General features: G+C 38.1%; 1 protein-coding gene across 1 annotated transcript; it reads left to right on the forward strand.

The window, feature by feature from the left end:
* The first annotated feature begins 289 nt into the window (after positions 1–289).
* On the forward strand, positions 290–3,417 carry LOC131513572 (olfactory receptor 2W1-like). The gene has a single exon (XM_058732674.1). The coding sequence runs from the start codon at positions 290–292 to the stop codon at positions 1,235–1,237; it is 948 nt and encodes a 315-aa protein (XP_058588657.1). The 3' UTR covers positions 1,238–3,417.
* Positions 3,418–10,753: the final 7,336 nt, after the last annotated feature.

Here is a 10,753-nt window from a genome sequence, read left to right on the forward strand (position 1 = left end):
TATCAATAAATTTTTATATTATAATTCACATTTGGACATTTTGTTTGATGTTCAAAAAAGAAAACTATACAATAGCCCATTACAATTGTCCATCAGAGCTTAAAATTTACATTATCTGAACCAATAAAAATTTACATTATCTGAAGCAATTAAAATGATATGTTTTATAATAAAACATTTATCCATATCATCAATGTAATGCCTGATTTGAATCTGGCTATAAGGGTTTTGAATATACTCATTATTGATTATTCCATCTTTAGAATTGCTATTGACAAAAAAGAAAACAATGGTCAATGACAGCCACTTTGGTGGATTTACACTCCTAGGATTCCAGGGGCAGCCACAGCTGGAGATGATCATCTCTGGGGTTGTCTTTCTCTTCTACACCATTGCCTTGATGGGAAATATGGCCATCGTCCTGCTTTCTTTCCTAGATGACCATCTCCAGACCCCCATGTACTTCTTCCTTAGGAATTTGGCCATCTTGGATCTCTGTTATACCACAAATATAGTCCCACAGATGTTGGCCAATATCTGGGGCAAAGACAAGAGAATTACGTTTGGTGGCTGTGTCCTTCAACTTTTCATTGATATGGTACTGTGCTCAGTGGAATGTATCCTTCTGGCTGTGATGTCTTATGACCGATTCAATGCTGTCTGCAAGCCTCTGCACTACATGACCATTATGAACCCCCAACTCTGTCGAACCTTGGTGGCCATGACCTGGGGAGTTGGTGTTACTAATTGCATGATACTTTCACCCTATGCCATGAGTCTTCCCCGATGTGGGAACCACCATTTGGATCACTTTTTTTGTGAAATGTCTGCAATGATCAAGATTGCGTGTGTGGACACCACAGCCATGGAGGAAACCACATTTGCTATGTGCCTGATTATAGTTCTTGTTCCCCTTCTTCTCATTCTGGTTTCTTATGGCTTCATTGCTGTAGCTGTGTTGAAGATCAAGTCTGCAGCAGGGAGACAGAAAGCATTTGGGACCTGTTCCTCCCACCTCATTGTGGTGTCCATCTTCTATGGGACTGTTATCTACATGTACATCCAGCCAGGAAACAGTCCATCTCAGGATGAAGGTAAACTTCTCAGTATCTTTTATTCCATTGTTACTCCCAGCTTGAACCCCCTGATCTACACACTAAGGAATAAGGAGTTCAAGGGGGCCATGAAGAGGCTGATTAGAAAAGAAAAACGTTCCTTGGAAACAACAGGACAATGATTCTTACTCCCAGCAATTTCCAATATGGAAATGTTCACCTGACATCCATTAAATGTAGACAAGATATTTTGTAGTCATCAGCTGAGAGACAGAGGGTACTCTAAATACATACGATAATAATTATGATAAAATCCAAAGTACAGAAATCCATATTTATTTATGTTAAAATGTTTATTTTGAGAGAGAGTGAGTGTGCATGTGCACAGGCATGAGCAGGGTAGGGGCAGAGAGAGGGAGAGAGAAAGAGACTCCCAAGCAGGATCTGCACTGTTAGCACTGAGCCTGATGCAGGGCTCAATCTCATGACCCTGGGATCATGACCCAACCTGAAATCCAGAGTACGTTGCTTCACTGACTGAGCCACCCAGTTGCCCCCAAAGTCCATATTTAAAATAAATTCTTAAACTGAGATGCCAACACTAGAGATTGCTTAAATTATGCACTGATTCTTTCAGAGGACACATGTCCCAATTATATTGACATTCATCAATTTAACTCTAATCTTCTCCCTTCATTATGCTAAGTAAATATTGTCAGGATGTCAAGGGGGCTAAAAGCTGTTCTCGTCACACCCCATGTTTGGGATGTCTTCGCCTACAGCATTCTAGGAATATCTCCACATAGGGTGATCTCCAGTGTGAGGACAACTGTGAGACCACTAATAAACCAAGAAGACCATGAGTTCCAGCTACCACTTATCTTAAAAGTGAGGTGATGCTAATTACACTGAAAATGTCTTTCCTCTGATGTCTTCCTCTGTCTATATAATTACTCAACAAACAACCCAATTCTTTGAGCACAAAAAGAAAAACATGTTATGTCACATTCCAGTGACTGTTGTTAAGATATTATAACTTTTCACTTTCCCACTTGGTCTTTTTTACTGATTATTTTTAGGGCCAGCATGGAGATCTTACCACAGCACCTGTTTGAACTGTACTAACTCCCTACTCTGTGTGCAGAGTAGAAATACTCTTTTCTCAACTTGGGGAAAAACTAGCACATGGGAAGGTGATTCATGGCCACTGAAGTGACCTCTCATATTTGCCTTTCGCTACAATGTTGTTTGTTTTTTAGTTATTTCTCCATCATTTTGGTCAAACTGTATCCTTTCCATATTTAAGAAGAAAGATAAATATTGATATGTAGAGACCATTGAGAGCTGTATTATCAGACTGAAGCTTGAGGCTAAGACTTTTTGATGACTTCCTCTTTATTTCTGGTTCAGTATCCAGTATCACTTCCTCTGGCTCCATTTCCGATCATGTCAGGGTCCTCACATCTGTCACAAAATCCCATTCACACCAAAGAGGTTAAAAAAGATGGCTATAACAATTCATTCCATGTCTAATACCTGCCTATAATCCTGCCCTCCTCCCCTGGAAGAACCATGATTCTCAATGTGTGGATTCCATTGTCTTCCTTTGTTTTATGGATGATTTACCTAGGTATGCATCTCCCAGGAATATAGTATAACTTGGATATTTAAAATTTTTTATGTAAATAAATTCTGTTGTGCCTGACTCCCTTCATATGAATAACATCACATTTTCATGATTTATGCATGTCTAAGCATTTCAGTACTTCATTTATTTCCAGAACTGTGATATTCTGAATAGAAAGTAATAATTTATCTCTCCTGTTCATAAAGATTGTAGTTTTTAATAACCTATAATTACATATGTATTAATATCCACATGTATACATTCCAAAGCTCTTTTTATGATTTTTTTCCTAGATATTTGATGCGTTTTTATTCTATTGCAGGTTGTATCTTTAAAATTTTTAATTTTGTTTTTTAACAATGGCTGTTCAAGCAAAATTGATTTCAATATTGACCCTGTATTCACATTTTACCCAACATAGTTACTGAGGCTCCTAATTTATCCAGAGATTATTTTAGACTGTCCACATATACACCATTATTATGTGTAAAAAGTGACCGTATATACACCAATATTCATCAATATTATGTGAAGTTTTACTTGTACCTTTCCGAGTTATGTGATTTTAATTTTTCTACTCAATTTATAGTACTATCTTGCCCTGCAAATGATGAACGTAGTATGTGTGACATTGCTTATATAGTTCCTAATGTCAAAGGGAGAGTTTTGATTATTTCACTATTACTATATAATAAATGTGATGTGTTTTATCTTGCCACTTTTTATCAGCTGTTATTTTTTTACACTCCTTACATTCTAAGATTATTTTATTTTTGTCATAAATATGAAATTTTATGAAGTATTTTTCTGTGTCTGTTGTGAAGACCATGTGATTTTTTCGGCTTTGCTTTATTATGTTGTAAATTATATTTATTGATGATTTCTATGGTTATACAAACTTTACCTTCACAGAGTAGGCCTAACTTGGACCAGAATTATTATCTTAGTTTATACATTCAGTTTGTTACTTTTGTTGACAGTTTTTTTTTTTTTTTACCAAAACTCATAAGTGCTATAGGCCTGTAATTTTCCATTTCTATAAAGTTCTTTTCTGGTTTTAGTATCTAAGTTATGTTAGATTCATGAAGTGAGTGGAGTTGCCTCATTTTCTATAATCTAAAAGAACTCAAGATTGATATTGTGATCTTTCAGTGCAGGGTCCTCTAGCCCATGACCATGACGTCCCCTCCTTCTATCTCATTAATGTGTGCAGTTTTTCTGGAGGGCCCCTGCATGCATTTTACAAAGATTTATTGCTAGGCATTGAATGTTTCTGATCCTGTTGTGAATGGTAGTAAATGGTATTTGTTTAAAAAAATTTTTAGTTGGGGGGCGCCTGGGTGGCGCAGTCGGTTAAGCGTCCGACTTCAGCCAGGTCACGATCTCGCGGTCCGTGAGTTCGAGCCCCGCGTCAGGCTCTGGGCTGATGGCTCGGAGCCTGGAGCCTGTTTCCGATTCTGTGTCTCCCTCTCTCTCTGCCCCTCCCCCGTTCATGCTCTGTCTCTCTCTGTCCCAAAAATAAATAAAAAACGTTGAAAAAAAAATTAAAAAAAAAAAATTTTTTAGTTGGTTGTTGCCACTGTATAAAAATATGTTTTGTGGGTTTTTTTTTTTTTTTGGTATATTGACCTGGTATCCAATGAATTTGCTAGCCAAATTATTAATTCTAATTTATTTGTATATCCTTTTAGAGATTTTTGTGTATTTTATCACACAATCTGAAAATAATGACAAATTATTTCTTCCTTTCTGAAACTTCCTTTTTAGTTTTCTTTTTTTTTCAAAAATTTTTTATTACATTTATTTATTTTTGATAGAGACAGAGCACAAGTGGGGGAGGGGCAGAGAGAGATGGAGACACAAAATCTGAAACAGGCTCCAGGCTCTGAGCTGTCAGCACAGAGCCCCACGCAGGGCTCGAACCCACAAATGGTGAGAGATCATGACCTGAGCTGAAGCTGGACACTCGACCTACTGAGCCACTCAGGCACTCTGCTCCCCCTTTTTAGTTTTCTTTTCTCTTACTGTACTGGCTGGGTTCCCAGCAGAATTTTGGCTGGAAGTGTCAGAAACTGTCCTGCTCACTGACAGGGAGGACGGCATCCCCTATTTCACCTCTGAGTTCAATGGTTTGCTACAGGTTTGTGTTAAAGACTGTTTTCTTTCTTTTTTTTTTTAAATTTCTTTTAATGTTTATTTATTTCTGAGAGAGACAGAGACAGAATGCGAGTGGGTTAGGGGCAGAGAGAGAGGGAGACACAGAAGCAGAAGTGGGCTCCAGGCTCTGAGCTGTCAGCACAGAGCCAGACGTGGGGCTCAAACTCACAAACCGTGAGATTGTGACCTGAGCCGAAGTCAGATGCTCAACCTACTGAGCCACCCAGGTGGCCCTGTTTTCTTTTTTAAAAATATTTTTAATAATTTATTTATTTAAATTCAAGTTAGTTAACATACAGTATAGTATTTATTTCAGGAGAAGAACTCAGTGATTCATCACTTACATACACACCTAGTACTCATCACAAGTGCCCTCCTTATTGTCCTTCGCCCATTTAGCCCATACTCCCACCCAACACCCATCCGGCAACCCTCTTTGTTCTCTGTATTTAAGTTTCTTATGGTTTGTCTCCCTCTGTTTTTATCTTATTTTTCCATCCCTTCCCCCCATGTTCATCTGTTATGTTTCTTAAATTCCACGAGTGAAATCATAAGATATTTGTCTTTCTCTGACTTATTTCGCTTAGCATAATACCCTCCAGTTCCATTCATGTTGTTGGAAATGACAAGATTTCACTCTTTTTGATTGCTGAGTAATATAAAAAATAGATTTTTATAAGGTGCTGAATTTTATCATATTTTCTTCTATATGATTAAAAGATTTTTTTAACTTTTATTTATTTTTTTTTGAGAGAGAGAGACAGAGTGTCTGCAGGGGAGGAACAGAGAGAGGGAGACACAGAATCCAAAGCAGGCTCCAGGCTCTGAGCTGTCAGCACAGAGCCCGACACGGGGCTTGAACTCACAAACCGTGAGATTGTGACCTGAGCCAAAGTTGGATGCCAAACTAACTGAGCCACCTAGGCACCCCATCTTCTATATGATTTTTTTATCTGATTTTATTCACTTATGTGGTGAATCATATTACCTGATTTTAAACATTAAGTGCTTCCTTGCTTTCCTGGAATAAGTACAACTAAGTACAACTTGGTCGTGATATGTTTTTCTTGCCACATACCATAGGATCTCTTTTGTAGATGGCTGGTAATTTTCCCTAATCAACTAATAGTTCATTGAATTTGAGTAACTTCAAAACACTGATCTTTTTTTAGTTTCTAGACACATCTTTCCTTTGCTTCACTGTTTTAGTGATATTTATACATGAATTCCAATTGAACATATACATAATATCCTTGGTAAACTTTAATAACCATATTTTTCTTGCTAATATTTTGAACATCTTGTTCATTTTATTTTAATTTTATTCAGCTTCTTAATCTTGACCTCATTTTCCTGTAAGATTTATTCAGCCAAGTCTATATTCTGTGTTTCAAAATTTTATTTCATTTCTGTTGTTTTCTTCCCCATTTTTGTTCCCTCAGCTAAACTCCATTACTGCTCATCTCTTACACCATGTATTTTATGAGTTCTTATATTTCTGAGCTGTCTTCTAGTTCCACAGAGCTAATTATTTCCTGATGTTTTTCTTTTTAAGTGAAATGTGATCCTGTAACTTCATCTTCCGTGTGTAACACTTAAGGAATGAAGTGATGGGACCTGGGTGGCTCAATTGGTTAGGTGTCTGATTTCAGCTCAGGTCAGGATCTCGCAGTTCATGTGTTCGAGCACTGTGTTGGGCTCTGTGCTGACAGCTCAGAGCCTGGAGCCTGCTTCGGATTCTGTGTCATCCGCTCTCTCTGCCCCTCCCCTATTCATGGTCTCTTTCAAAAATAAATAAACATTAAAAAAAATAGTGAGTGAGGTGAGTGCCCCTCCTCATCTGCTATTTGCTTCTCTCTTGACCCTTTCATGCCCATTGGGTATTATTATTATTATTATTATTTTAGAAATATGGAACTCATTTCTTATTACTACATTCAACCTGAAATTTTTTTCCTGGACCACCCATTTCAGAATATTTGTGTTGGGAAGGAGCAAAGTCTATGCTTTGAGCTTGAGAATGTTCCTTCAGACCCAGGGTCACACACATAAGGGAGATTTTAGGCTATCGTGTTGTGATGTGAACTCACAATTCCTGCTCACAGTGTGTTCACAGTCCCTCTCCTTGCCACATACATAACAAGAGAAAATATTCTTCAGAAGGTCTGTCTCAGTGGTGTCCTGTGTGGTTCTTCCAGAAGTCCAGATGGATATAAGAACCATCCCCTGATATGCTCCATCCTGCTTCATGTTCAGGAGGCCCCAACTTAGCTTACCTCCTTCAGCTTCTCAAAGTAGGAGGCATCCTTTCTTCTGCATATTCCACTGTCTGACCTTCACTAACCCTGGAATAGTTTTCTATTTTAGGATCCATGTTTCAGAGCTCAGCTGCTTAAATAAAGCTGCATTTCCCCTTTATTATCATCCTTATTGTTTTGAGGTGATTTCTCAGAGGAGGAGAGGAAGTAATGATTCTCACAACACTAATGCTAGAGTTTTGGCCTATCCTTATAAATAATCTCTAGGGTCATTGACAAGACTTACACTCTCTGATCCTATTACCAAGCTATTCAACAATAAAAACTGCTGAAATTTTGCGGGATTGCGTATCTATAAAATGTCAGTTTCCAGGGAGTGTTAATTGGCCAGTGTGTCCTTAATGGGAATAACAAGCCAAAGTTTAAATAATAAATTATGGCTTCTAGGCATAACATAACTCTATCAAATAATCACCACCATAACCTCTCACCTCTTCCATCCATGGTTGTGACTCCAGGACAAACTGTCAGGGGCACTATTGCTAAAGGCGCCCTTCTTTGTAGAAGTCAGAAATTTCATTGTTATTGAAATACATTTGAAAGTTTAAGTTAAACAAAAGCAAATGTGACAGAAAAAATAAAACTTACAATCATGATTATATGTGGGTTGAATGTCTCATCATTGCCTATGTTGCCTTGTGACAATCTGTAAGTTCTGGACACATGAATTTCTTGCACAGAAACTGCAGTAATAACACCATCAGTAGAAGTGTTTCATTGATGAAACCAGACACAGAAGTGTATTTTGAATTGCAAAGCATAGTTATTCATTTGGTCTTATATTAATATTACTTCAAATAAATGATGGTTGTAATTTCCATGCAGAGTTGAAAATGAGTCAGTTAACTATGGAAACTCCTGGGGTTTTTTAAAAATGATTTACCCTGGGTAATTTACAATATACCTTAATTGCTAATGAGATAACCCAGCATCCCTAAGGTCTTCCCAGACTCAACACATTTCATCATTGCTCTTTGGGGAAATGACCTGTCATCTTTCACACTGCAGGTTTCTCTTCTCAGTCATATAAATAGGATGATTCTTCTTGGACAGGAACAGGAGTGTCTCCTGTATGATCCCCATGGCAAGTGGGAGAAATCTTATAAGTAAAGAATAATTACATTCTCAGTGTTATTTAGGTGAAGAGAGAAAGAAACATTCCCTACTTTAAAAATCATGTTGTATTTAAATTAGTTTACAAAATTCTCAAAGAAATGTACAAAAGAAGCTTCTGGCTTTTATATGAATTTTCTGTCCTTCAAAGTCCGAGACATGTTTAATCACATGTAATGAAATGTACACTAGAAATGAAAATGAATATTTGTGTTTTTAATTTCACCTCCAGAGTTCATAAATTCATTTTAACAAACATTTTTAAGACCCTAGGAAGTAGTTTATAACACCGCTATATACATAAAAAGTTCATGTCTGTGAAAGAAAGAGTTAACGTTTGTTTTACGAGGTAATGTAATAAATTCAATTTTGTGTACATGTGGTATGGGAAGTTACTGTTATCAAAGTCAGTACAAATGCCGAAAAATTAGCTAAAATTTAAAATCTGAGGCGCAAAGGATGAGAGGGCCAGAAGACCTAGGCTGTTAGTTTTCTATGAAAAATTGGTAAGGGAAGCCTTGTGACACAGGAGGAAGGGGAGAAAGGAGAGCCCGTTAGAACACTCTGGGGACAGAGCTAGCAGGGAGGGTACCCTGGGTGGGGGGGGGGGTCAGGAGGGCAGCTAGGTGGTGTCTTTGGGAAGGCAAAGGGCAACGCTGACATGGGGGCACTAACCTGCCACTGAGAATTCAGGTAGAAAAATAACGTGGAAAAGACCACTGGTTTGGAAGCTAGGAATTCATTTCTGTGCATCAGAGACATTGTTTATTTTTATTATTAAGATTTTATTTAAATTCCAGTTAACCTACATGCAATATTTATTTCAGGTCTACAATTTAGTGATTCCACCTATACAGCACCCAGTGCTCATCACAAGTGCCCTCCCAATACCCATCATCTGTTCCTCCAGCCTCCCACCCACCTCAGGAGAGACCTGTTTTAGTTGAATATTTGGGTTGAGCCTTTTTTTTTTCCTTTGGTAAAGTATAATTAATTCACAGTTTTATGCTAGTTCAGGTGTACAATATAATGATTCAGTAATTTTCTATCTTTCTCCAGGTTCATCACAATAAGTGCACTCTTAATCTCCATCACCTATTTCACCTATCTCCTCCACCCCCCATCTCCCCTCTGTTGATCAGCAGTTTGTTTTCTATAGTTAAAAGTCTTGGTTTTTGGGGCGCCTGGGTGGCGCAGTCGGTTAAGCGTCCGACTTCAGCCAGGTCACGATCTCGCGGTCTGTGAGTTCGAGCCCCGCGTCAGGCTCTGGGCTGATGGCTCGGAGCCTGGAGCCTGTTTCCGATTCTGTGTCTCCCTCTCTCTCTGCCCCTCCCCCGTTCATGCTCAGTCTCTCTCTGTCCCAAAAATAAATAAAAAACGTTGAAAAAAAAAAAAGTCTTGGTTTTTGTTTCCTTTTTTCTTTGTTCATTTGTTTTGTTTCTTAAATTTCACATATGTGTGAAATCATGTGGTGTTTTTCTTTCACTGGCTTATTTTGTTTAGGATATAAACTCTAGCTCCATCTACCTCTTTGCAAATGACCAGATTTTGTTCTTTTTGATTGCTGACTACTATTTATATGTGTATGTGTATGTATATATACACACATACCATTTCTCCATCCATCAGTCGATGGACACAGGTTGCTTCCATATCTCAGCTATTGTAAATAATACTGCAATAAACATGTGGGTTCATGTATCCCTTTTAGTTAGTGAGTTCATTTTCATTGGCTAGCTCAGTAGAGACATTACTGTATTGTATGCTAATTTTAATTTCAATTTTTTTTTGAGGAACCTATATAGTTTTCCACAGTTCCTGCTTGAGTTTTTACAAAGACACCACTTTTTTTTAGGTATGAAAGGAAAGAGTCAGATGTGATCAGCAAAGTTTCTTTTAACAAATCTCACATACTCATGGATGTTTTCTCTGTGCCGATCCTGAGGGGAGTCATGAAATACGAACACAAAAATAACACAGCTCCCCCTCCTGAGGTGTTTTAACATTTCATATGTATGAGTCATAGAATGGAAGTTCTTGTAGGATGAGAGGAAGGACACAAATGAATATCAGAGATTGAATGTAAAATGAAGAGATGGAAACAGGAAGTGGTGGATGGTGGATACAAAGTTCAGATGAAAAATGGCATGTGAAGGGAAAGTGGGAGGAGTGCTGTTCTGGGACCATGTGGGGAAGGGCAAATAGCATTTGGAAACCCAAGTTTTGAGATGAAAGAAAAAAGTTTGACTTTAAAATCTAAAGTCAGTTGGTCACCTGCGTGGCTCAGTCAGTTAACTGTCCATCCAACTCTTGGTTTTGGCTCACGTCATGATCTCATGGTTTTGTGCTCAAGCCCCACTTAGGGCTCTGTGCTGATAGTATGGAGCCTGCTTGGGATTCTTTCTCTCTCCCTCTCTCTCTGCCCCTCCCCTGCTCATGCTGTCTCTGTCTCTCAAAAATAAATACATAAACTTAAGAAAGTT

The sequence above is a fragment of the Neofelis nebulosa genome, chromosome 6, assembly GCF_028018385.1.
Source record: "Neofelis nebulosa isolate mNeoNeb1 chromosome 6, mNeoNeb1.pri, whole genome shotgun sequence".
NCBI classification, from domain to species: Eukaryota; Metazoa; Chordata; class Mammalia; order Carnivora; family Felidae; genus Neofelis; species Neofelis nebulosa.

What these genes read in the sequence shown, in the direction of transcription:
- LOC131513572 (XM_058732674.1), top strand. Translation starts at nt 290, where the DNA reads ATGGTCAATGACAGCCACTTTGGTGGATTTACACTCCTAGGATTCCAG.